Source organism: Phyllostomus discolor, chromosome 7, assembly GCF_004126475.2.
Source record: "Phyllostomus discolor isolate MPI-MPIP mPhyDis1 chromosome 7, mPhyDis1.pri.v3, whole genome shotgun sequence".
Lineage (NCBI taxonomy): Eukaryota > Metazoa > Chordata > Mammalia > Chiroptera > Phyllostomidae > Phyllostomus > Phyllostomus discolor.
In genome coordinates, this window is record NC_040909.2 from 5,387,263 (window position 1) to 5,412,485 (window position 25,223).

At 67.7% G+C, this 25,223-nt stretch overlaps 1 protein-coding gene across 6 annotated transcripts; it reads left to right on the forward strand.

Moving 5' to 3' along the window:
- On the forward strand, positions 1–24,430 carry PLXNB1 (plexin B1). Of its 6 annotated transcripts, none has more exons than XM_036030375.1 (38): positions 1–240; positions 4,752–4,804; positions 5,456–6,568; positions 7,336–7,518; positions 7,873–8,001; positions 8,118–8,218; positions 8,516–8,648; positions 8,930–9,086; positions 9,375–9,483; positions 9,560–9,668; positions 10,075–10,758; positions 10,904–11,026; positions 11,143–11,265; positions 11,685–11,778; positions 11,863–12,035; positions 12,156–12,307; positions 13,591–13,696; positions 13,894–14,030; positions 14,332–14,508; positions 14,695–14,866; positions 15,019–15,261; positions 16,015–16,179; positions 16,257–16,405; positions 16,831–16,931; positions 17,017–17,234; positions 17,364–17,542; positions 17,676–17,742; positions 17,906–18,052; positions 18,732–18,900; positions 19,171–19,274; positions 19,351–19,435; positions 19,656–19,828; positions 19,938–20,098; positions 20,207–20,354; positions 21,181–21,245; positions 21,382–21,457; positions 22,395–22,469; positions 23,708–24,430. In XM_036030375.1, the coding sequence occupies exons 3-38, from the start codon at positions 5,462–5,464 to the stop codon at positions 23,810–23,812; spliced, it is 6,399 nt and encodes a 2,132-aa protein (XP_035886268.1). In that variant the 5' UTR covers positions 1–240; positions 4,752–4,804; positions 5,456–5,461; the 3' UTR covers positions 23,813–24,430. The 6 variants fall into 6 exon arrangements, with proteins under 6 accessions (XP_035886268.1, XP_035886267.1, XP_035886266.1 ...); XM_036030374.1 differs by lacking the exon at positions 1–240 and adding an exon at positions 377–456; XM_036030373.1 differs by lacking the exon at positions 1–240 and adding an exon at positions 403–493.
- Positions 24,431–25,223: the final 793 nt, after the last annotated feature.

Consider the following 25,223-nt stretch of genomic DNA (forward strand, 5'->3'; position numbering starts at 1 on the left):
CAGCAGGGGGCACAAATGGGCTTCTGGGGAGAACCTTCTGCCCGGCAGCTCCTCCTCGGACCGCCCAGGTATTTGGTAGTGAGGGAGTTTAGACTTGCCCAAGGCTTCTCAGCTTGGGGTGGGTCCAGGTACGGGCCAGCGGGGAAAAAGAAGGAAATGCGCCCTCGCTCCTGCATTTGTGCAGTCGACCGCGCCGTCCTTCAACGGTGGGGCTAGGGGTGGTGTCACCTCCACTTGCCGGTGAGCAAATAGGCGGGTGCGTGGTGGGGGGTGGCAGGGGTCAGGTTACTTGGCTTAGTGATGGCGCAAACCCGGCCTCAGCCCCAATGCCTGCGCTCTTCCCGCACCGCCGGAGGTGGGGGCCGGAAGGAGCGGTTGCCTGTTTGGGAGTCCTGGGAGTAGGGTTGGTGGGCAGGACCGGGCGCGGCAGAAGAAACTAGGCGCCTGGGAGCTCAGGTAAACAAAGTTGGAGGCGGCCGACCGCGGGAGTCAGGTGTTGGGAAGGAAGAGGGGAAGCTCGGGACTTTGCAGGGCGGAGGCGGTGGCCAGCGAACCGTAGGAGCAGGTGAGGGGCGAGGGTCCCACCCGACGCCGGCGGGCAGGAAGAGGCCGGGGCGCTCAAGGTACCACCACACCTGGGGTGCATCGCGCGTTCCCCGCCCCTCCCATCCCGGGAGGGCTCCCGATTCCGGTTCTTCGCGGCGCGCAGGTGAGGCCCGACGGGGGCGGGGCGGGGTGGGGTGGGGCGGCCTGTAAGCGGAGCTCCACTCCGTCCCCCACCCCGCTGCGATCCGCGTCGCCTCGGCTACCTCCGGGGTGCAGCCTGTCCCTCCCCACAGGGGAGGGGTCGAGTCTCTGGCCCTCGGCAAGTGCGGAGCCCGCGGGGGGTCCCGGGCGGCTCCGGGCGCGCGCGGCTCTCCCGGCGGCTTCCGGCCTGGCCTGGGCGGCGGGAGGGGGGAGGGCGGCCCGGCGGGCGCGGGGGAAGGAGCGGAGCCGGCCCGGCCGACGGGCTTTGTCTCCTTTGTTCCCGGCGGTGGCAGCGCTGCGGCGGGAGGGGCGGGCAGCGGGCGCAGTTTTCCGCCCTTCGGTCTCCGGGTAACAGCTGCGGCTCCGCCAGACCCACCTCCGAGGGGCGAAGGGGGGCGGCGAGGTCGCCGCGCGCAGCTCCCGAGCCCGGAGCGGCCGGCGTCCGCCTCGGCGCGCTCATCCCGCGGGCCCGGCCGGGTGGTGAGTGCGGGGCGGGGGGCCCGGAGTGGTGGGGACCCGGCACCGCGGCGTGCCCCAAGGGGAAGGGCCTCGGGCCTGGATCCCGCGGGGCAGGGGCAGCCCGGTGAGTAGTGGGCGGCTTCGGTCCTGAGAGTTGGGACCACACTTCTCCGCGTAAATGGAAACTCTGGCGGCTGCGCCTGTAACGCGATTGGGAGACAGAGGAGGTGGAGCCGCTCCTCCGCGCCCCCTCCTCGCCGCCACCGCCTCAGCCGGAACCGGCCGGCCCCTTCCCCGCCCTCCCAAGACCACTGGTAGGGTCCTTGCCCGCGGCCGGGTAGAGGAGGGCGGAGGGCCGGGGAAGAGCCGATGGGGAGGTCGAGGCTTCCCCGCCCGTAGTAACAGCCCTTCAGGCTGCGCTCAGTGCAGCCGACAAATGCGGACGGTGAACCTCGGACCGCGCATCTCCCGGGGGGACCCCTTCTCCGCACACAAACTGTGGTTGAGTCCTCGCGGGGGCCGGGTAAATCAATGGTGGATCCTCCCACCCCGTGTCAACGCACAAACAACGGGGCGAGCAGTGCGCTCTGCAGCTCAGTCAATGAGTAACTTCTCGGCGGAGTGGGAAGAAGGAAAGGCCGGCTTCCCAGTAGTTTCCAGGAGCCGGAACTTGCCCGCTGGACATGACCCTTCTCCAGATGTGGGAGGGCAGAGTGTGTGAGCCTCTGTGGTTGGTGAGGACATCCCAGAGGGGCCCAGGAAGTGCTTGCTCTTCGTGGAGGGAATTAGGCAGCTTGGGCCCTGCCTCTCCGGTCCCTGAAAGGTGGGCCTGCCGAGACTTCAGGGCAGGCCTGGACGTTGGCAGAGTGAGCCTGGCTGGGGCCTGAGATCTGTGGAGTGGGCAGGAGGTCGGGGCTGTGCAAGTTGGGGACGTGAGGCCTGGCTCCAAACCCCACTTTACAGCCCGCCCTGGCCTGCTCTTAGTAATGGTGCTGCTCACGCCCTGTTCTCGGAGAGGCCAAGTAGCTCGAGAGCCCCCCATCCTTGCCACGGGCTAGGTTTCCTTGGCTATGGAAGGGGGGTTCTGACAAGGAGCAGCTGCTTTGTGTTACCCTGCTCTGTCCCAGTCGCTGGGGCCTCTGAATCAGAAGCCACCCTCCCTGCCTTCAAGGAGCTTTAAGTCCAGAGTGGGTGGAGCAGGGCGGAGAGTAGCCTTGGTCAGTGGCACTAATGCCAGGCATACACCCTGTCACCTGTAATGAGCAGAGCAGTCCTGATGCCCGTTCAGCCCAAGGCAGCACTGCCCACTTACCTCACGGAGTGGACTCGGTGGCTCCGGTGGACATGGCAGGCTCCTGGCAGGGGGCGGGGGGGGTGGCTCGGTGATGGCTGGGAGCTGAGTTAATGGGCTGGAGGGGGAGTGGGCATTCCAGGCCATGGGAGCAGCCCGAGCGCTGTCAGGGAGGGGCACAGCGGCCTGCAGCAGGCGCCAGGCACGAGGAGCATGTGTGGGGGAGTGCAGGCATGTGATGGGAGAGGGCGGGGGCTGCAGGGGCCCGGTCTTCATCCCAGGCCCCCGGGGGCCCCGGAGACTCCAGTGGGGGAGGGACGGGCTTCAATTCCTCTTGAGGATCCTGAGGAGGGGGACTGATGGAGAGCCGGGGGGCTGCTCTGTGGCCTGCGGCAGAGGTTATGTGAGCCAGGAATGCCTAGCACAGAAGGGAAGTTGTCCCTGCCCTTCTTTTCCTCCCCCCCCTCCCGTGGCAAGTGGGGACGGGCAAGGGGTTCTAGGCTGGGTGTCAGAGACTTCAGAAGCCTAGCCCCACAGGAGCCGTTCCGATCCCGCCTGTCTTCTTCCTCTGGGCCACCCAGGGGAGATTGTACATCTGGGGAGTGTCTGGGTTGCTGCCCCTTGAGGGCTAGGGAGCCTTGGCACACAGAAGGCCCTGAGCAAATGTTTGTACGCGGATAGAGGCTTGAGTGCTGGGCTGGCCGCGGACGCCCGGCCCCGGCACATCCCTGAGCTGGAGGCTGCAGGGCGGGGGGGTGTAGGGGGGGAGCAGCAGCCAAGCGCAGGAGGTGGCCTCTGCCCATCCTCGGGCACACCCTGCCTTCCTGGAGGAGGAAACTTTCTTCCCTCACCCTTCGGAAACAAGGTGGGGGGCTCTTGGGAAGCCTGGCTTTGCCACAGGCCTGGGCTTCTGGCTGGGTTCACGACTCTCCTTGCCGCCCCCGCCCCCCACCCCCTCGGGCGGCAGACAGAGGCGGCCTTGTTCCTGCTCCCATAGAGCCGCCCTGTTCTCTGCACACTAAAAATGGAAACCCCCAAGCTATTTCGGGAGCATTGCCCAGCCGGGCAGTGGCCACGGCTCCCACTGGGCTGCCGGACCCTCCTCCCAGCCCGTGGCCCAGCCCCACTCACTCCGAGGCAGCCTCGGGGATACCCCATGGTGCCCTTGGCTGGGAGGAGCTGACCCGGCCGAGGGAAGCTCTCCCACAGACAGACTGGCAGCCGGGGGGAAGGAGAGGAGGGGCTGGGCAACGTGGCCTGGGGGCAGGCAGGCCGGGGACGTGTCTCATGGCCTGGGATGTACGGCCTGTCCCGGCCCTTCACCAGCCTTGGTGCTGCTGGCTGAGGACCACCAGGCCTGGGGAGGATGGTGTTGCCATGGTTTCCTGGCCCCAGCAGGCCTTAGCTGAGGCCTGCGAGGAAGGGTCTGGGGCACAGCTGGGCATGGTGACTTACTCCAGGACGCCCCCTCCAGGCCACGGCCTGGGCCCTGGATCTCCTTTGACCTTGTGGAGAGAAAATAGCAAAAGAGATGGCCTGGCTGCCGCAGCCCTCTAGGCCCTAGGGCTCCGACCGGGGAGGTATGCGTGAGTCTGCATGTGGGTGCCCGAATGTGTGTGCCCTCGGTATGTGGGCGTGACGTGTGCCTGTGCGAAGTGCATGCTTGTGCGAAGTGCATGCTTGTGCGATGTGCGTGTAAGGAGGTTGTCTCTGTGGGTGTGTAAATGGGGGTGGTGTGTCTGCTGTGTTCCGTGTGTACAGGTTGCACCTGCGTGCATCTGTGTGTGTGTGCAAGCACCTGCACGGGACTCATGCTTCTCGGTGTGTGCGAGCATGTGTGTGCTTATGTGCTGTGGCGACTGGGCTCGGACAGCCCCTGGCCAGTGCGGGGGCATGTTCCTGGGTGCCCGGGGAGGTGGGGTTTGGGCAGAGGGTGGGAGTGGCAGAGTGCCAAGACTGGGGAAGAAGGGGCTGCGGTGGACAGGGCCGCGCTGGGGCCGGGCTGAGCCCCGCCAGCCCTGGGGCTCCTTCCTAGCTGCCCTTTCCCAGGCCCCGAGGGTGCCTGGTCCTCCCGCCCACCCCCTCCCTGAGCGGCTCAGAAGAGGCGTCCCCTGTGGAATGTGTTTGGTGGCCGAGGGCCAGGCTGGGCCCGGTTCCACCGGCAGGCTGCGCGGGGAGCGGGGGCACCTCTGTGCCGCCCCTGTGTGCCTGTGGCCCAGCCTCCAGCTTCACGCTCTGCTCTCTCCCTGGCCAGGTGGCTCCCGCACAGGTCATGCCGTTGTCTCCTGACCCAGCTGGCCCTGCCAGGTGAGCCTGCCCCACACCTAGGCACCTAGGAGGAGTGTGACTCCCACCTCTCCTGGGGGCTCCCCGGGGTGGGGGTCCAGTCTTCAAGGCCCCCTCCCCGGTGGCAGGAAGCTCCCTCTCCTCCCTGGCCCTTTGGTTCTGTGCTCGTTACCCTGCAGACTCCTGCCCGAAAGGCCCATCCTCCAAATCTTGCCCTGCCCCAACCTGCAGCTGGCCTGTGGGGCCTCATCCTCCCTCCTCCAGGCTCTGGGCCCCTTCCCATCACCCACTTCCTCCTGCCCCTCCCAGGACCCCTGGTCCAGGGGTGCAGGCTGTTTCCCACGGCCCCGCCTCTGCAGATCCTCACTCACTCTTCGGCCCCGGGGTGGGTGCCACAGGGTGGTGCAGGGCGAGGCGGGGGTGGGTCGGGGTCTCCCGAGAGAACAGTGCTTGCAGAGAACGGGCAGTTTTGACGTTTCCGGGAAGGATCTCCTGACCCCTTGCTAGGAGGTGGCCCTGACCCCTTGCTGGGGTTAGCTGGGACCACAGTGCTTCTGCTCACCCCCTGGGTTAGGAGGGGCATCTTGGCAGTGACGTCGCCCTGTCCCTCACCTGTGGCCCCGGGGTGCTCTGGTGGCCACGTGAGCCCTGCTCCACCTCTCTCCCTGCCAGGTGACCATGCCCGGCCTCGGCCCCGGCCTTCTCCAGGTGCTCTGGGCTGGGTGGGTCCTCGCCCTCCACGCCCCTCCACCGGCTGCTTTCACTCCCAACGGCACACATCTGCAGCACCTGGCCCGGGACCCCACCTCTGGCACCATCTACCTAGGGGCCACCAACTCCCTGTTCCAGCTGAGCCCGGAGCTGCAGCTGGAGGCCGAGGTGCCCACCGGCCCCGTGCTAGACAGCAGGGACTGCCTGCCGCCCGTGGTGCAGGATGAGTGCCCTCAGGCCCAGCCCACCGACAACCCGAACCAGCTGCTCCTGGTGAGCCCGGGGGCCCTGGTGGTGTGCGGGAGCGTGCACCAGGGGGTCTGCGAGCAGCGGGCCCTCGGGCAGCTCCGGCGGCTGCTGCTAAGGCCAGAGCGGCCTGGGGACACCCAGTATGTGGCCGCCAACGACCCTGAGGTCAGCACCGTGGGACTGGTGGCCCAGGGCTTGGCCGGGGAGCCCCTGCTGTTCGTGGGGCGGGGTTACACCAGCAGGGGCGTGGGGGGCGGCATCCCTCCCATCACAACCCGGGCCTTGCGGCCGCCGGACCCCCAAGCTGTCTTCTCCTACGAGGAGACGGCCAAGCTGGCCGTGGGCCGCCTCTCTGAGTACAGCCACCACTTTGTGAGCGCCTTCGCGCGTGGGGACAGCGCCTACTTCCTGTTCCTGCGGCGGGACCTGCAGGCGCAGTCCCGAGCCTTCCGCGCCTACGTGTCCCGCGTGTGCCTCCGGGACCAGCACTACTACTCCTACGTGGAGCTGCCCCTGGCCTGCCAGGGCGGCCGCTACGGGCGGATCCAGGCCGCGGCCGTGGCCACGTCCAGGGAGGTGGCCCGGGGGGAGGTGCTCTTCGTAGCCTTCTCCTCGGCCACTTCGCCCTCGGTGGGCCGGCCGCCATCGGCGGCCTCGGGGGTGTCCGGGGCCTCTGCCCTCTGTGCCTTCCGCCTGGACGAGGTGGACCGCCTCGCCAACCTCACGCGAGACGCCTGCTACACGCGGGAGGGCCGCGGCGAGGACGGGGCCGAGGTGGCCTACATCGAGTACGACGTCAACTCGGACTGCGCGCAGCTGCCTGTGGTGAGTCCCGGCCCCCCACCGTCGCCACGGCCACCGGCCAGGCTCGCCCTGCCCAGTAGCTGTGCTGCGGGAGTCGGAGGGAAGCCTGTGGCGGTGTGGGGGGCCCGAGCAGGTTGGGGACATTATGGGTGTGGCCTCTTTGGTGTCTGGGTATTGGGGGAGCGTCTGTCTGGGGTACAGGACAACCACCCAGGATGGGGACCAGGGAGTGGGACTTGCTGTTTGAGGTTTTCCAGCAAGAGGGCAGGTGAGGTTGAGACTGTTTGGTCCTAGCCTCAGGGTGCCTTAGAGAAGGGATGGGGGGAGCTGCACACGTGGGCCTGGGTCACTGAGCCGTGTCAGGGCCAAGGGGCCACTGTGGACTTGGGGCTGAGAGTGCAGGGAGCCGGGGGCTTGGGAGGATTGGGCTGGGAGGAGGCTGAGCTTATGCCTACCCTGGAGGAAGCAGCTCCCAGGCCAGGGGTGCACAGAGGTGGGGTCCCCGACAGGTGGGAATCAACAAGGAGGAAGGGGCGGCCGGAGACCGGGCCGAGGCAGGTGCAGACAAGCCGCCCCGGCAGGGCTGAGGACGCAGCTGCGGGGGACATCGTTGGGGAGGCCGGTGGCAGGGACGGGATCAGCCCAGGAGGCCCAGCAGAGGGGACCATTGTTTTGGGGGAACTGGTGGAAAGCCTGGGCGAGGCAGTGGGGTATCCGGGGGGTTGGGGGGAGGAGGCCATCCAGGGAGGGCCTCACCGGTGGTGCTTCGTGCTTCCTGCTTCCTGCAGGACACCCTGGACGCCTATCCCTGTGGCTCAGACCACACACCCAGCCCCATGGCCAGCCGTGTCCCCCTGGAAGCCACGCCAGTTCTGGAGTGGCCAGGGGTTCAGCTCACAGCGGTGGCGGTCACCATGGAGGACGGACACACTGTTGCTTTCCTGGGTGACAGTCAAGGGCGGCTGCACAGAGTGAGTCCACGGGAAGTGCTGGGCCCTGCCCCGAGGTCTGGGGGGGACGAGGTTCTGGGAGCCCAGCCTGGGCCAGGCGACTCCTGGGACCCCTGGGGCTGGCATACAGGCTCGAGACAGGCCCCCGACCCCAGAATGGGGGAGGTGACCCATGCTCCTGTTCCTGGGGCTGGGTGGGGTTTAACTGGGATCCCCGCCCCTTCTGGTCCCCACTTCCGCCCCCAGGGCTGGGTGTCGTGACGTGTTCTGCCTGGGAGGAAGTCCGCCCGTACATTGCTTCATTGTGGGGAAAGGGAGACCCTTGGGCCTGTGGCCATGGACTTGGGTCCCCTACTTTGTGGTTTCTGATCTCAGGTGTACTTGGGCCCTGGAAGTGATGGCCACCCATACTCCACGCAGAGCATCCAGCAGGGGTCTGCGGTGAGCAGAGACCTCATCTTTGACGGGGCTTTCGAGCACCTGTACGTCATGACGCAGAGCACAGTGAGTGCCAGGCGACAGCTGGGGCCAGGCCGCTGGGAGGGGCCTGGGGCGGGGCCCGGGGTGGGTGAGCCCCCGGTGTTTGGGTTGCTGGCCTCACACCCCCTTTGCCGTCACAGCTGCTCAAGGTTCCCGTGGCCGCCTGTGCTCAGCACCTGGACTGCGCGTCTTGTCTGGCCCACAGGGACCCCTACTGTGGGTGGTGTGTGCTCCTCGGCAGGTCGGTGCCCCCCCGGCCCTGGCCCTAACCCCGGCCTCGTGCCCTCGGTGCTCCTGCGTAGTCACCCTGTCCAGGATTCCTGGTGCTTGGCCTTTCACCTTCAACCCCTGACCTCTGGATGTCCCAGTCCCCCACTGCATCCTCCACCCTGGATGTCATTGCCTTGCCAGGGCACCCCCATCCTGGCGTCATGGCCCAGGGGAGGACCCAGCCCAGGGCCATAGGTGGTCCTGCCCCATGAACTCCCAGGGGCCCTGTGAGGGTCACAGGTGGACGCTGGTCATTCTTGCCACCCAGGTGCAGTCGCCGTTCTGAGTGTTCGCGGGGCCAGGTCCCGGAGAGGTGGCTGTGGAGCTTCCAGCCTGAGCTGGGCTGCCTGCAGGTGGCAGCCGTGAATCCGGCCAACCTCAGCCGAGAGGAGAGGAGGGAGGTGCGTGACTAGGGTGGGTGGGGCCCTGGTGGGGAGGGCTCTGGAGGGGGGTCGACACCTTGGATTTCGGTGTCAGGTGCACCAGACACCACATGGCCTCACATGGGTTCCTTCTCTTGGGGCCTCGCCTTCTCCCTCTGTCCGTAACCAGGCCCGAGGGTGTTTGTGAAGGCGGGGGTGCTGGTGGCCACTGGTGCCCGCCCACACTGGGTGCCCCTTGAGCACCAGCCCCGGTCTGCTGCCCAGCGACCCCAGCGCTGTGTCCTGGCCTCTCTCGGCAGGTCTTCCTGTCTGTACCTGACCTGCCGCCCCTACGGCCGGGGGAGTCCTACTCCTGCCACTTCGGGGAACACCAGAGCCCTGCCCTGTCGACCAGTTCTGGGGTGACGTGCCCCTCCCCAGACCCTAGCAGGGCCCCGGCGCTGCCGAGAGGAGCCGGTGCGTGAGACGAGGGACCGGCCCCAGGGCCTGGGAGCCCGCCCGCCTCCCACACTGCTCCCAGGGGCGTGGTCTGGGTGAGGTGTGAATTCAAGCCTTTCTCCGAGCCTCCCCGCTAGTCCCCAAGGCCCTCAAGTCCCCATTCTGTGTCCCGCACCCCTCGACCCTGCGTGCCCTTCCCCATTCGGGGCGCTAACTCCACTCTGAGTGGTCTCATGGTATCGGCGTGGGGGCTGAGCACCCCTCCCCGCCCCTCAGCCCTGGCGTTCCCCCCTCCCCGCTTTGCAGACCACGTTTCCCTGAGTGTGGAGCTCAGGTTTGGCGCGGTCGTGATCGCCAGATCTTCTCTCTCCTTCTATGACTGTGTGGCCGTCACCGACCTCCACCCGTCTGCACAGTGAGTCCCTCGCCCCGACCCCCGGGCCCGGGGCTGCCCCGTGGCGACCCCTGCCCCACGGCTGTGCTCTGTGCAGGTGCCAGGCCTGCGTGAGCAGCCGCTGGGGGTGTAACTGGTGCGTCTGGCAGCACCTGTGCACGCACAAGGCCTCGTGCGACGCCGGGCCTGTGGTGGCCAGCCAGCAGGTGAGCGTGACTCCGGGCCGGGCGCATGGAGGGTGGGTGCAGGGGTCCCCGGTATAAGAGGCTCTCTGACAGCCTGGGGTCTGTGTGCCCGCCCACCCACCTGCCCGCCCACGGCTGTTGTGCGCACCTCAGCTGCTGTGCGTGGCGCCTCGTGCGGAAGCCGTGCACCGTCCCGCAGAGGACGGTTGCGGCTGAGCGGCGGGGAGGTCTGGGCCTCGGGCCCCACCTCAGCACAGGTGCCCCGGAGCCTGCCCTCCGCTTTTCTCCTTTGGAGAATTAACGGGCTGTTTTTGTCTCTCTTTTCCTTGGTCCCCTTTCCTCTTAACACACCCTTTGCCTGCCTGCCGCCCGCCCCCCCGCCTGCCTGCTGAGTGGCCCCTCCTGTCTGTCTCTGCCCCCCCCTCAGAGCCTGCTTCTTCCCTCAGCCCCTCCCGCGATAGGTGCACCCACCCCCTCCCCACCGGCCGCCCCCGAAGCCACCACGGTCACCCCGACTCCTGACACCCTTCCCGCGGAGCCTGAGGCCCCCTCCTCGGCCACAGCTTCAGACGCCCTGCCTGAGGCCAGTCCTTCCCTGCCCTGGGCGGGTCCCGGCCCCACAATGGCCTCACCTGCCCCGGCCTCCACAGAGTCTCCCCTCCGCGAGGAGCCCCCCCCTCCCAGCTCCCCGGACAGACCTGGAACCGCTGTCCCCGCTGTCACCGACCTCGAACCCGCCGCCACGCCCGAGGACCTCTCGGCCTCCCACCCGTCGCCCTCAGACGCAGCGACGCTGCCCTCTGCCCCCGCAGACCCCGGCCCCGGGGCCTCCCCCACTGCGGCGCCCCAGGACCAGCCCCCCAGCACTGCTCCCGCCGCCGCTCTCCCAGGGGCCGCCGGCTCCGCGACGCCCACTCTGGACTGGCTCACGAAAGAAGGCGGCGAGCTGCCCGAGGCGGACGAGTGGCCAGGGGGTGACGCGCCCGCCTTCTCCACTTCCACCCTCCTCTCAGGCGACGGAGACTCGGCCGAGCACGAGGGCCCGCTGGCCCCCCTCATCCTCCTGTCTGGCCTCGACTACCAGTACGACACCCCCGGGCTCTGGGAGCTGGTGAGGCCCAGCCCGGGAAGGGGGCTGCGGGCGGGGGCAGGGGGTAGGGGCAGGGGCAGCCCCTTGCTCGCCTGGCGGTCCTGCGCGGGCGGGGACGGAGGGGGCCGGCGAGGCCCATAGCCTGCCTTGCTCTTGGTGCCCGCAGGACGAGGTGCACGGCGGGGCCAGCTCCTGCCCTTGTGTGGAGAGCGTTCAGGGCTCCACACTGATGCCAGTGCACGTGCAGCGACAGGTGCGGCTGCTGGGCAGGAACCTGCGCCTCTTCCAGGTGAGCAGGTCCAGCTCGCGGGTCCAGCTCGCGGGTCCAGCTCTCGGGTGTTGTGGCGGGGCTCCGCAGGCCCAGCTCCTGAAGCTGCCCCCCACAGCCGTGGCCTCTGCTCCCAGGACAGCCCTGGAGACCACGAGTGTGTGATGGAGCTGGAGGGTCGCCAGGTGGTGGTGGCAGCCCAGGTCGAGTGTGAGCCTCCTCCAGACACGCGGTGCCATGTCACGTGCCAGCAGCTGCAGGTGCCTGGGTGGGCGGGGGGGCCCCCCCGGCCATGAGCTGGCTCCCGATCCCGGCTAGCGGAGCCACACCCATCCTAGCCCTAGCTAACTGACCTCACTGTGACCCTGAGGGAGTCTTGGTGCCCCATCTCTGACCTCTGATCCCGTGTCCCGTGGGGTCCCTGCATCCCAGCTCTGACTGCTCACCCAGTGGCACCTCCGGGTCCCTACGCTCCAGTTCTGCCTCTGGCCCTGTGTCCCTGGGGGCCCTTGGAAGCTCTGACCTCTGGCCCTGTGGTCCCACGGGTTCCTGCACCCCAGGTCTGACCGAGGTCTTTGTGTTCCCACCATGCGTCATTTTGGTCCTCTCCCCGGCCACCCCCTCCCCAGGCCTGCTGCCTCCCCAGCCCCAGACTCTGACCCCACTCCCACCTCCACAGCTCAGCTACGACACTCCGCAGCCGGAGCTCCACGTGGGGCTGTTCCTGCGCCGGGCCGGCCGCCTGCGTGTGGACAGCGCCGAGGGGCTGCACGGTGAGCCGCGGGGGCTGCCGGGCTGGCGGCTAGGGGCAGGGCTCCTCCGGGCCCGCCTCTCACGTCCGTCTCTGCCGCCCCCAGTGGTGCTCTATGACTGCTCCGTGGGCCACGGGGACTGCAGCCACTGCCAAACCGCCATGCCCCAGTACGGCTGCGTGTGGTGCGAGGGCGAGCGTGCCCGCTGCGTGGCCCGGGAAGCCTGTGGTGGCGCCGAGGCTGTGGCCACCCAGTGCCCGGCCCCCCTCATCCACTCGGTGTGTTGGAACGCTGCCACCCTGGGAGGGAGGGTGGGTCCGGGGGCCTGGGGGGGAGCTCCCCACGCTGCCAGGGGCTGCCAGGTGGGCCCAGGCGAGCGGGTCCTTGTCCCGGAACAGGTGGAGCCGCTGACTGGGCCGGTGGACGGAGGCACCCGCGTCACCATCAGGGGCTCCAACCTGGGCCAGCACGTGCAGGACGTGCAGGACACGGTCCGGGTGGCCGGGGCGCCCTGTGTGGTGGACGCTCAGGAGTACGAGGTCTCCAGCAGGTGAGCTGCTGGGCCACCAGGAGCAGGGCGCCTCCTGCTCAGGGCCGCCCACCCGCGCCTCATCTGCCCTCCCTGTCCCTCTGTCTGTGGTTCTGGTCACGAGGCCCCAGTGCTGTGGTTGTGGTGGGGGAGGGGGTCGCTCCTGCTCCTGGGCTGACAGGTGGCTCTGCTTCCTGGCGTCACCTGGGTGTTCCCACCTGGGTTTCAGAGTGACCACGGATGTAGTTGTGGTAGCAGGGTCTTCGGCTCCCAGACAGCTGTGCTCAGGGGCTTCTCACCAACAGACCCTTCTTCCCCTAGTGCTGTCCTGGTCCCCCCCCCAGAGGGCAGGTTGTGGCACACCTGCTGAGTGCCGGGGTCCTTCCCAGGCTCGAGGCTGACAGGGATCCTGGCTCTCGGTAACCTGGCTGGTGGTTGCAAGGTCCCAGAAGCGCATGCATGGGGCCTCCCCAAGGACATAGCCACCATCAGCATGTCCCAAACCCAGCTGAACAGCAGAGCCCACTCTCAACCACCGCAGAGCAGATCTGCAGCCTCGGCCTGGGAGACCTGGGTCTGTGGGCCGTGCTGGGCCCGGAGACCTGTGCTTTGGATGGGACTTGGCCAGAGCGTGTAGTTTTCCCCCGTGCGTGTGTTATGACTGAGAACTTCAGGGGACTCTCTAGACCGTTAATGATCCTGGAGCCAAGAGACCGAAGTGACTTACAAAGTGATTATAGACTGTGTTCTGGCTTAAGCCCCTGCCGGCAAGTGCACACACCACTCGCTCTGCTTCCTCGGGGACCGTGACGCCGTCACGGGGTGAAGCCACTGCGGCTCACGTTGCGGACATTGGCCCCAAGCTCCTGTCCTCGGGCTGAGAGCCAGGACTTGCTTAGGTGGCTCCCTCCCGTCCATGCCCCTCCCCAGACCTGGCTAGAGGCTTTCGGGGACTTTTTTTTCCACGAGGAAGTCAAGTTTTCATCACTTTGCGAGGGGTGCTGCGCGCACGTGAGGGCAGCCAGTTAGGCCCCCTCGTTAGCTCAGCAGCCGGCCTTCCGGGGGCTCCCCTGGGAACGTGTGCCCCTCCCAGCGCGTCCTCCGTGTTAGGGGCTCGGGTTCGACGTGGGTAGTGGAAACCACGGTTCTGGTTCTCAGATACAGGAGTCCTCCTGTGTGCCATGTGGGGTCCCCTCCGGAGCGAGAGGATTTGCTGGTCTCGTGGGGGGCAGGGCGGGGCAGCCCGGTCCGTGGGCGAGGGGGCCCGTGGCACAGCCCGACCCCTGCCTGTGCTGTGCCTGCAGCCTTGTGTGCGTCACTGAGGCCAGCGGGAGGGAGGTGGCAGGTGCCGTGACCGTGGAGGTACCAGGACGCGGACGTGGCGTCTCGGAGCACGACTTCGCCTACCAGGTGCCTGACTGCGGGGCACCCCCTGCTGCCGATGGGCTGCCCCCTTGGGTGGCTCCTCTCAGCCCACCTAGTTTCACCTTCCTGGGGACGGGACCCCCCCCACCCCCCCCAGGGCCCTCGTGTCTGCCTCAGGTTCCCCCCGCCTCTCTGTTTCTGGCCTGATTCCCGTCTGTCTGTCCCTGTCCCCCTTCCCCCAGGACCCAAAGGTGCATTCCGTCTTCCCCTTGCGAGGTCCCAGAGCCGGGGGCACGCGCCTCACCCTGCACGGCTCCAAGCTCCTGACCGGGCGGCTGGAGGACATCCGAGTGGTAGTTGGAGACCAGCCTTGTCACCTGTGAGAGCTGCTTCCTCATTCCACAAAAATCCGTGCTCTCTGGGGAGAGGGTGGGGGCGGGATGCCGAGGAGGGGAGAGGGGAGAGGGTCGAGTCTGCTCCATCAGGAAGTGGCCAGGCCCTCCCTGCACAGGGGCTGTCGTGGGGGTGTGGCCTGTTGGGTCCACCGTGGAGACGGCAGTCCGCGCTGAAGGGCAGTGAGCTGAGGCCCGGGCGGGTCCCTGCCCTGGAACCACCTTCCCCCCATCCCGCGCCCCCTCCAGGCAGCCCGGCCTGCCTTCTACTCCTGTCTCCCTCCCTAGACTGCCGGGGCAGCAGGCGGAGCAGCTGCAGTGTGAGACCAGCCCACATCCCGCGCCTGCCACGCTCCCCGTGGCCGTGTGGTTTGGGGCCACCGAGCGGAAGCTTCAGCACAGCCGGTTCGAGTACACACCAGACCCCAACGTCACCTCTGTTGGCCCCACCAGGAGCTTCCTCAGGTGCTGTGCCCAGGGCGTGGCTGCGGCGCGTGGGGCAGGGTGGTCTCTGCAGGCCCGGGACCGGGGCAGGGGGTTTGTAGGGCTTTATCTGGGGGCTGCGACCCCCACGCAGCTTTGGGCTGGGGCTGGGCTGTGCTCTGAAGCCTGGCTCTCGACTCCATGGGCGGCCCACGGGCTGTGTTGCAGTGGGGGACGTGAGATCCGGGTCCGTGGCCAGAATTTGGACGTGGTGCAGACACCAAGGATCCGGGTGACCGTGGCACCGAGAGCGCTGCAGCCGGGCCAGGGGCCCGGGCAGAGGCGCCATGTGATCCCGGAGACCGAGTGCGCCCCCGGAGCCTCCTGTGGCGATCATCACGTAGGACACCCCCTGCCTGTGCTGGGCTAGCCGTGGTCCACCTCACCCACACCCCGGCCCTGGGACAGCCGTGGGTGGTGGGAGAGCCGTGCCTGTGGGTCCCCTCCCTGCAGGCCCCTCCCTGACCCGCCCCCGTCCCTCCCCCCGCCCAGTTTGAGGAGCTCTGCCACGTGAACTCCTCCCGGCTCATCACCTGCCGCACGCCCGCCCTCCCGGGCCTGCCCGAGGACGCCCGGGTCCGGGTGGAGTTTATCCTCGACAGCCTGGTCTTCGACTTCGCCACGCTGAACCCTACGCCCTTCTCCTATGAGGCTGACCCCACTCTGCAGCCCCTCAACCCGGAGGACCCCACCATGCCGTTCCGGCACAAGCCTGGGAGTGTGCTCTCTGTGGAGGTACTGCTGGATGCCCGCGAGCCTGCCCTTGGCTGGGTGGCGTTGCTGTGTGTGGTAGGGGGCGGGGCATGGCTGCAGAGCCAGGGCCAGTGGGTGCACCTGGCACCTCACCCCTCCTGTGGCACGGGCTGGGGGTGCTGGTGTGGGGGAGCCTGGCTCGATGCACCTGGCTGGGCCTGGCTCCGGTGGCCCGGGTCCTGACGTACTCCACAGCAGGTGGCCGAATGGCAATATGTAAATGGCTTGGCACACGCAGATGGGGGTGGGGGCGTGGCTTGCACCCAGCAGGTGCTGGGCTGATGCCTATCAGAGAGCCTGGCTCGTGCACACACTTGGCACGTGTTCTGACACTCCGTAGGCGAGCGACTGAAAGGCCGTAGGTAGGCAACCAGTCGCCACCGACCCCGTGGGGCCGGCAGACATGTTAGGGGCTCAGGCTTTGCTAGGCAACCGGGCAGAATTTGGGACAACTTTATTAGCCTTCAGAAGCTCCCGGGACGTTAGGACTGGAGGAAAGAAGACAGGGGAGGGCGGAGAAAGGTCGGGACGGGGGGTTGGCAGCCCCGGAAGACGTCACGGGCCGCACCCCACCCACAGGGAGGGGACCAGGTGCCGAGGCCCCCGTCAGCCCTGCTCTTGGGACAGGCCTCAGGACCAGCCCTTCCACACCTGGGGGGAGGGGATCTGAGGGACCACTGGCTCCTCCCCTCAGGGAAGGGTTCTGAGTGATCGATCAGTGACCTCATGTTCCAGGGGGAGAATCTGGACCTTGCAATGTCCAAGGAGGAGGTGGTGGCCATGATAGGGACCGGCCCCTGCGTGGTGAAGACGCTGACCCGGCACCACCTGTACTGCGAGCCCCCCACGGAGCAGCCCCTGCCCCTCCGGGAGGCACCTGAGGCGCTGCCCGAGTTCACGGTCAGTGGGCAGGTCCTGGGCGGGGCCAGGCGTCGGGCATGCGCGGAAGCCTCGCTCAGGGCGGTGTCCCCGTGCAGGTGCAGATGGGGAACCTGCGCTTCTCCCTGGGCCACGTGCAGTACGATGGCGAGAGCCCCGCGGCTTTCCCCCTGGCGGCCCAGGCGGGCTTGGGGGCGGGCGTCTCTCTTCTGGCCGTGGGCGTGGTCATCATCGTCTTCATATACAGGTGGGTGCCTCCGGGTGAGGCCAGGCTGGGAGCGGCAGACGAGGCCGGGGGCCGGCACGCTTCCTGTAAAGGTCCAGAGAGCAAATACCGTAGGCTTTTGCACACCGGGCGGTCGCTGCTGCCACTGCCCGGCTCTTCCATTGGAGCGCAAAGGCGGCCGTAAACAATACACAGACATATCATTAAATCTCTCCTTACAAAAATGGGTCCCCGGTGTCCTTGGCCTGGCTGTAGTTTGCTGATCCCTGGGCTCAGCTGTGCTGGGCTGCCCAGGACATGGGTGGCTGTGACTGGCCAGGGATGGGACAGGCTTGAATTATTGTGGGCTGGACCTCCGCTTGGCTGGGCACCCCCGGGTTAGACTGCAGGCCGAGGGAGGCCTGGGCCCCTGCAGCCTTTCCCCTCCTGACCTTGGTGCCGAGCAGGAGGAAGAGCAAGCAGGCCCTGAGGGACTACAAGAAGGTCCAGATCCAGCTGGAGAACCTGGAGAGCAGCGTGCGGGACCGCTGCAAGAAGGAGTTCACCGGTGAGGCTGCGCAGGGGGCCCGGCCCCCAAGCCCGCTCCCCTCGCGTGGGCGGGGCACCCACACCCGCCCTCTTCCCCCCAACAGACCTTATGACCGAGATGACAGATCTCACCAGCGACCTTCTGGGCAGCGGCATCCCCTTCCTCGACTATAAGGTGTACGCCGAGCGGGTCTTCTTCCCGGGGCACCAGGAGTCACCCTTGCACCGGGACCTGGGTGTGCCCGAGAGCAGGCGGCCCACCGTGGAACAAGGCCTGGGGCAGCTCTCCAACCTGCTCAACAGCAAGCTCTTCCTCACCAAGGTGCCAGCCCTGCCCCGGCCCCGCCCACACCCTGGCTGTCCCGGCCCCGCCCACCTGGCCCCGCCCCTTCGCCATCCCTGGCTTTCTGAATCAGCCCCTCCCACCCACCCACCACCTCTCTGATACCAGTTCATCCACACCCTGGAGAGCCAGCGCACCTTCTCGGCGCGGGACCGCGCCTACGTGGCGTCTCTGCTCACGGTGGCGCTGCACGGGAAGCTCGAATATTTCACCGACATCCTCCGCACGCTGCTCAGTGACCTGGTGGCCCAGTACGTGGCTAAGAACCCCAAGCTGATGCTGCGCAGGTCCGTGCGGGGGTCAGAAGCAGGGGGCGCCCGGTGGCTTTGGGCACCTGGGGCCTGGGGGGCCTGAGGAGCAGAGAACCGCGGCCCCCCCTGCTGACCCCGCCTCCCTGCTCCCCCTTCCCTGCCGTCCCAGGACGGAGACCGTGGTGGAGAAGCTGCTCTCCAACTGGATGTCCATCTGCCTCTACACTTTCGTCAGGGTGAGCAAGGCAGGGGCGGGTGGGGCTCCCCCTGCAGGCGGGGCCGTCTCCAAACTGGGCAGCCGCCCGTCCCCTGCCCCAGGGTGGTGGCTCACGTCCCACACACCTCTGCCCCGCGCCCGTCCCCTGCCCCAGGGACGCTCACCGCCTGCCGCTCCCCCAGGATGCGGTCGGGGAGCCTCTGTACATGCTGTTCCGTGGGATCAAGCATCAAGTGGACAAGGGGCCGGTCGACAGCGTGACCGGTAAAGCCAAGTACACCCTGAACGACAACCGCCTTCTCAGAGAGGACGTGGAGTACCGCCCCCTGGTGAGGGGATGTGCGCACGCGCGCTGGGGTGTCCGCCTGGGGGAGGGGGGGGTGAGCGCCAGCGGTCACGTGTGGCTGCCTGTGTCTGGGGAGAGAGGCCGCTGGGCCCCTGGGAGACGCCCTTCGACCAGCTGAGCAGGGTGGAAGCTTATGGGTCAGACCTTGAGGCGGGGGCCTCAGGGGGTCCCAGGCTTGGGGTGCGGTCAGAGGGCCACAGCCGGGGTCTGGGGAGCAGCCGCCCTGCCCAGGGCTGGTCTGAGTCCTCGCCGCACCCGGCCTGAGTGTCTGCCCGGCCGCGATATCACTGTCCCGCCAGGAATGTCAAGTGCCCAGCGGGCTGGCGGCCGCCCCGGCAGACCTGCCCCTCGTGTCCCTCTGGGTGTGCTCTCCCTCCAGGGGCCCACGCAGAGGGCCCTTGGGAAAATTACGTTCAGGCCTTGCTGCACCTGGCCGTCTGTGAGGCAGGGTGCGGGGGTGTCCCTCGGGTGTCGCAGCCTGACCAGCCGAGCCAGGAGCCGGGGGACCTGACTTGTGTACACTCACTTCTGACATTCGCCTGACAGAGTCACTAGGGCACTGTGCTGGGTGCTGGGGCCACCGATGGCCCTGTCCTTGGTCTTGCGTTTCGGTCATCCCACATGGGAGCTGGGGCCTGACTGCTCCCACGTGTCCCGTGCAGACCTTGAATGCACTGCTGGCCGTGGGGCCGGCGGCCGGCGAGGCCCAGGGCGTGCCTGTGAAGGTGCTGGACTGTGACACCATCTCCCAGGCCAAGGAGAAGATGCTGGACCAGCTTTATAAAGGGGTGCCTCTCGCCCAGCGGCCGGACCCCCGCACCTTAGATGTCGGTGAGTGCGGAGGGGACGGGTGGCCGGGGGGGGCTGAGCCAGAGCTGGGCTGTGCTGTAGGGTGGGGTGCCGAGTGGGGGCACAGCTGGGCGGTGTAGGGACCCCCCCACAGCCGGCGGCGGCGGGCACCTGTTCTGGTCTTCGGAGGGGTTGGGCAGGGCTGCCCCTGACGGAGGGGCACGTGTCCTCATGGAGGAAGAAACAGGCTCTGCCTCAGAAAAGGTGTCCCAGAAGTCCAGGACCAAGTCCCCCTTGCCCTTGCCCTTGCAGAGTGGCGGTCTGGGGTGGCCGGACACCTCATTCTCTCGGACGAGGACGTGACTTCCGAGGTCCAGGGTCTGTGGCGGCGGCTGAACACCCTGCAGCATTACAAGGTGGGGGTGCTGGGAGCTGGAGGAGGGGTGTGGCGGGGGTGCGGCTGGCGGAGGGGTCACCAGCTGTGGTCAGCAGGTCCCAGATGGAGCAACGGTGGCCCTGGTGCCCTGCCTCACCAAGCATGTTCTTCGGGAAAACCAGGACTATGTCCCCGGAGAGAGTGAGTAGCCCCACACCCCCATGACGGCCCTCTGGCCCTGCTTTTGCCCAGTGATGGGACAGGAACTCTGGGCCTTTGAGGGCCTTGTGTCTACTTCCCTCCCACCCACCCACCCAGAGAAGCCCTCCTGGGTGCCCCCGCTCCTAGGAGTTGGCAGAAGCCTGGGGCTCAGAGGAGGGGGCGCCTGAGGAGGTGGGGACACGCGTGGGCCTTGGCGCAGGGACCCCGATGCTGGAGGACGTGGACGAGGGTGGCGTCCGGCCCTGGCACCTGGTGAAGCCGAGCGAGGAGCCGGAGCCGCCCCGGCCGAGGAGGGGCAGCCTTCGGGGCGGGGAGCGCGAGCGAGCCAAGGCCATCCCGGAGATCTACCTGACCCGCCTGCTGTCCATGAAGGTGGGGGCGGGGCTTTGGGGGGGCGAGGGGGGCTGCCCCGAGTCTGAGGCCGGGCAGGGCCTGAAGCCCCCTTGCCGACCACACATCCCTGTGCTTCCCGTCCCCGCAGGGCACCCTGCAGAAGTTCGTGGACGACCTGTTCCAGGTGATCCTCAGCACCAGCCGCCCCGTGCCGCTCGCCATCAAGTACTTCTTTGACCTGCTGGACGAGCAGGCCCAGCAGCACGGCATCTCCGACCAGGACACGGTCCACATCTGGAAGACCAACAGGTGCGGGGGTTGGGGGGAGCCCGCCGGGCCAGGGGCTCGGGGCCTCCTCCTCTCCGGCCCCCGCCGCGTGCTCACCGGCCACGCCTGCCCTGCCCTGCCTGCCCGCAGCCTGCCGCTGAGGTTCTGGGTCAACATAATCAAAAACCCGCAGTTCGTGTTCGACGTGCAGACGTCCGACAACATGGACGCGGTGCTCCTGGTCATCGCGCAGACCTTCATGGACGCCTGCACCCTGGCCGACCACAAGCTGGGCCGGGTGAGTGGGGGCGGGGGACACCGGGCCGTGCGTGGGGCGGGCAGCGTGGGCCAGGGACGTGCACGCAGGCCCCGGGCCGGGCTCTGGCCCTCGGCTGCCTGGGGGGGCAGTGGTGCCTCCATCTCATCCAGGACAGGCCCGGGCAGGGGCTGCCGGGTGCTGATTCACAGGGTCAAGGTGTGGGGGCGCGTGCAGCCTGCGGGGGGGGGGGGGGGGGGGCAGGAAGCCAGGGCAGCTAGTGAGGGCCCACCCTGAGGGGGCCCCAGAGCCACCGAGGGCCTGGGAAACGGGGTGGGGCTGGGTGGGGGTCGGGCCTGAGAGTGAGGCGGAGCCTTTTCCCAGTTTGAGAGGCTTGCTTCCAATCCCCGCCCAGCCGCTCAGGAGTGAGTTGGCCTGGGCCAGGGACCTCACTTCCTGGGTCAGTTTCCCGGTTTTCGAAGCAATCGCGCAGGGAACGGACAGCGCGTGGAAAGCAGCAGGGCGCACACAGCGCTGCCCCTCCCTGCCTCACGTGCTGGCTCCCTGCCGGGCCCAGTGGGGGCACCCGAGCTGATGAAAGAACGGCCTGGGAGAGGCGCAGGGGCGGGGGGGTGGGGGGGGTGGACAATAGCAGCGCCTGGCCCCAGTGGAAGGGAGGAGGTCCCTGCAGAAGGCAGTGGGCAAGGGTGACCAGCCGTCCCGGTTGCCGGGTCTGAGGGGCGTTCCTGGGACGGGGGACTTTTCAAACTGGAGCAGTGCTGTGCAGGCTGGGACAGTTCATCACACTCACGGGGGTCTCATCCTTCCTCCCCTCCCCCCCCCCCCCCCACTTCCTGCTGGCACCCAGGACTCCCCGATCAACAAACTGCTGTACGCACGGGACATCCCCCGTTACAAACGGATGGTGGAAAGGTACCGGGCAGGGGGAGGGCCCGAGGGACGGGGTGGGCGGGTTGGGGGGCGTCACAGTGGAGGCCCTGGCCGGGGGGTGGGGGGGGTGGGGGTGGGCTTGTGTCCCAGCGGCTGCCGTCCCCACGATCTCCGGCAGGTACTACGCAGACATCCGACAGACCATCCCGGCCAGCGACCAAGAGATGAACTCCATCCTGGCCGAGCTGTCCCGGGTACGGCCCGCCCCCTGCCTCTCGGGTTAAGCACATGCCTCCCGCCGCCGGGGTCCTGCCCTTCCCGCTGCCCCTTTGCGGGGACGTCCCTGCATCCTCTGCAGCGGAAGGTTTTGGTCGCCCCTTGAAAAGAGGGGGGGGGGCAGGATTGCATCGGAAAGCAGCAGGGGTCTTGTCCTCGCAGCCACTGCCGGCCCTGACCCAGCCGGGTGCCTGTGGCCCTCGTGGGGTCTGTGGACGACACCCCGAGGCAGCGAGGTTGCCGGGGTGCAGCCCGACACGGCCCGGCGAACCTGCTGACGTCTTTTAGCGCTCTGCTTCCTGGGTTCTGTGGGTGCGCCCCCCCCCCGCTCCTGACGCAGCCGCAAACTCCCACCCAGGAATTTACAAACGGGGTTTCTGGGACAGGGACAGTCTCAACCACCACAGTGAAAGCAGCTATGATGTTGGGGTGTTTCTGTGTATCTTGGGGTGCTTTATTGTCTCATTGTATCCCCATAAGTGCTGCACAGGCTGGGTGACCTGATAGCACCTCCATGGTCCGAGGTGCACCTGGGGGACGCCTGGGGGGGGCCTCGGGCAGGGCTGGAGCGAGAGCAAAGCTGCACCTTTTCTGCTTGGCTCTGCAGTCATGGGGGGCGGGAGGGACCCAGGTCTCAGCTGGGGAGCCCTGAGGTGGGGAGAGGCAGGGTCCCAGCGGGACCCCAGACCCTGCAGAAACAGCAGGCATGGGGTCTCCACCAAGGAGGCCCTTTGGCCCACCCCGTGCCCAGCTGAGCTGGGACCCCGGTCTATAGAGGGGCTCCACCACCACTGCAGGGCCTGCCCCGTCCTCTGCCTCCCGGGCCCCCTGCTCCTCCACCCCCTCCCAGGTTCTGCACTTCCCCTGGTGGGTAGCGGCACCCCTCACCCCGTGTCCTCTCTCTGTCCTCCCTAGAACTACTCTGGGGACCTGGGGGCACGGGTGGCCCTGCACGAACTCTACAAGTACATCAACAAATACTATGACCAGGTGAGCGGCACCCTGGGCCCTCCGCCTGGGGGCGGAGGAGCTCTGTAGGGGTGGGGCGCCTGGCCCTGGGATTCTCACGGGGGGCCCTCGGATCACCCCCTGGGCACTGACTAGGGGAGCAGCTGGGTCCTGGGTTTGGGAAGCACTCTTCAGACGTACTTCCTGGTGTTGACTGCTGGTACCTGTCCCCGCCCCACGCCCCCAGGCATGGTGGCGTGGTGGTGCTGGTGGCGGTGCTGGTGGTGGTGGTGCTGGTGGGCAGCAGCTGGGGATCTACCAGGGCCTAGAGATGGTATGTAGGATGTGCTAAGAGGGGCACACAGCTGCCACCTCTGCCCTGACCTTGCCCTTGCTCAAGTCCTCATCTGAGTCCATGGGTGGCACTGTGCTGGACGCGGTCACCCTTGCAGGCGTGGGCCTGACTGAGCAGCACGGGCCACCAGAGAGGAGGGGCTAGGCACAGGGCCCGGGGAGAGGGAGGTCATGATGGCGTCGTCTTTCTGGGGGGTGCTTCTTGGCTGGGCCTCAAGATCAGAGCACCCGCCAGCCAGCCTGCTGGCTGTGTGCCACGAGCGCCCACCCAGACATTTGGGTGGCTGCGGGGCGGTGGCCCGCTGGGTGCCCTGGGCCTGGAGGGAGAAAGGAGTGACGCACAGTGTGACGTCCAGGCACTTGCTCCGAATGGTGGTGGCCCTGGTGTCAGGGACGCTGGGGACACTGTGGGCGAGCCCCTCAGTTCCTGCTGCTCCCTCTGTGGCTGCCCCACTTAAGGTGTCATGGGGGTCAGTATCTGTCCCCCCACCCATGACCCCCACAAGGGCGGGGTCACATCCGTCATTGTTGGGTCCCTGCTCCGTGCCTGGCACCAGCGGGTAGGGATTCAGGAAATGCTCGTTACCTGGTGGGGGTGCTGTGGCAGGGCCTCTGGGGCGTTCGTGGGGAGAAGGCCAGCGTGGCGGTGGGGCTGGCCTCCACGGAGAGCGGCTTGCCCCGGGGAGGTGGCTGTTTGCGACCCTGAGGGCTACTTCTGGCCCCGTGTCACTAATCCTTAAAACCCCATAGTAGTGACTCTGTGGATAGCCTTCCCTCCCTCCCACTGACGAGGCCCTGAGGTCACACAGGAAGTAGTGGGGGCCCCCGAACTGTGCCCCAGTGCCCGGGGGGGCCGCTGAAGTCTGCCTGGAAGTGACCGAGCAGGCCGGGCGGGTCGCCTGACGCCGTCTCTGCGCTTCACCCAGATCATCACCGCCCTGGAGGAGGACGGCGCCGCCCAGAGGATGCAGCTGGGCTACCGGCTGCAGCAGATGGCCGCGGCCGTGGAGAACAAGGTCACGGACCTGTAGGGGCCCGGCGAGCCCCGCCGTCGCATCGGCTCTGCCGGAACCTCGAGGGAGAAACCACCTTCTTAGATGCCCGTAGTGCCTGATGAGCCGAGTTAGTGGGAGGTGGCCCCGGTCTCCTGGTGGCGCTGGCCTGGGCCCTGCCGGACTCGCCTCGCGGGCCTGGGGCCCTGAGGCCGATGGGGTGGTGGCCTGCCTGCTCCCTGAGCCCAGCGACCCTGTGGGCTGTGTGCTGCGTGACCTCAGTTGGTGGGGGGTCGGGTATGAAGGCCCCCCAACCCCTGGGCAGATTGGACTGTTCCCGAATACTGACTGCCCTTAACTCCACCGGGGTCCAGAGAGGAAGGAGCAGGGCATGGGCTGTCCTGCCCTCCCGGCCCTCCCCGCCATCAGCTCTGACCTCAGCATAGCCGCCTCCGGCCTTTGCTGCTGCCACGACCCCGGGTCCGAGCGATGAACGCCTTTCCCAGGCCGCTGCGAACTGAGCCCTCAGAAGGGCTGACCGCCTTGGGGCCACCCTGCCTCGGACGCGGCCAGTGGCAGGGGGCGCCTGTTTGCGGGGGGCCTTGGGGAGAACGGTGGCCACACTGACCCAGCTCTTCATTAAAGGATAACACACTGCGTGGCGTCTGTCTTGCGGGCTGGGCCCAGGCCCTCCCTCAGCGAGGGGGCGGGGGGGGGGGGTTGCTAGCAGGCAGCAAGGGTGCGGGGTCTGCACCCTGGGGGTGGGCATAGGGCAGCTGGGCTCAGATCCCACGAAGGAAATGGCAGCCTGTCCAGGCCGGGCCCTGTGTGTGGGGGGGGGGGGTCTGCAACCCAGGTGGAGGGGGCTGCCTCACCTGCAGTGGGAGTGTTGTGGCTCCTGCATTCGAGTTCCGTTTGCCCAGGAAGGAGCTGCGGGAGGATGCACGTCCCACGCAGCGTGGGCCACGGGGCCCTTTCCCACGGTCCCGTTTCTGAACTCCCCAACCCCCTGTAGCCTGGGGCGTCCTCAGGAGCCCCCGAATACTGGGTGTCTTCTAAGTCAAGGCGTCTTAGGTGGGGGCTCCTGACCCGCTGCCTGCCCGTATGAGGCCGCCCTGGGTGGTTTTGCTGGTTTGTAGAAGGAGGTGAGCTTCGAGGCTGTTTCACCGGGTCTCGTGCTGGCCGGGTCCGTGGGGCCAGGGGTGGGTGACTGTGACCGCCCTTGGCCTCCGCGGGAGCCCGGGGCCCACAGGGTCTTCACGAGGCTCTCCCCGTGGCTCTGTGCTCACTCCCACAGCCCAGCCTGCCCAGCCCGGACTGCCTGCTCTAGCCAGCGGGCAGTGCCTCCTGGATCTCCCCTCAAAAGTGTTTCCCCTTCATTGAGGATGATGGTGTATCCAACTCCAAACGTGGACCAGAAACTTAAGACCAGGACATCGTGGTGTTGGAA

What these genes read in the sequence shown, in the direction of transcription:
- PLXNB1 (XM_036030375.1), top strand. Translation starts at nt 5,462, where the DNA reads ATGCCCGGCCTCGGCCCCGGCCTTCTCCAGGTGCTCTGGGCTGGGTGG. An exon ending in ACTGCGCGCAGCTGCCTGTG is followed by an intron (nt 6,569 to 7,335) that starts GTGAGTCCCGGC and finishes TGCTTCCTGCAG; the next exon opens with GACACCCTGGACGCCTATCC. An exon ending in GCCTCTACACTTTCGTCAGG is followed by an intron (nt 17,743 to 17,905) that starts GTGAGCAAGGCA and finishes CCGCTCCCCCAG; the next exon opens with GATGCGGTCGGGGAGCCTCT.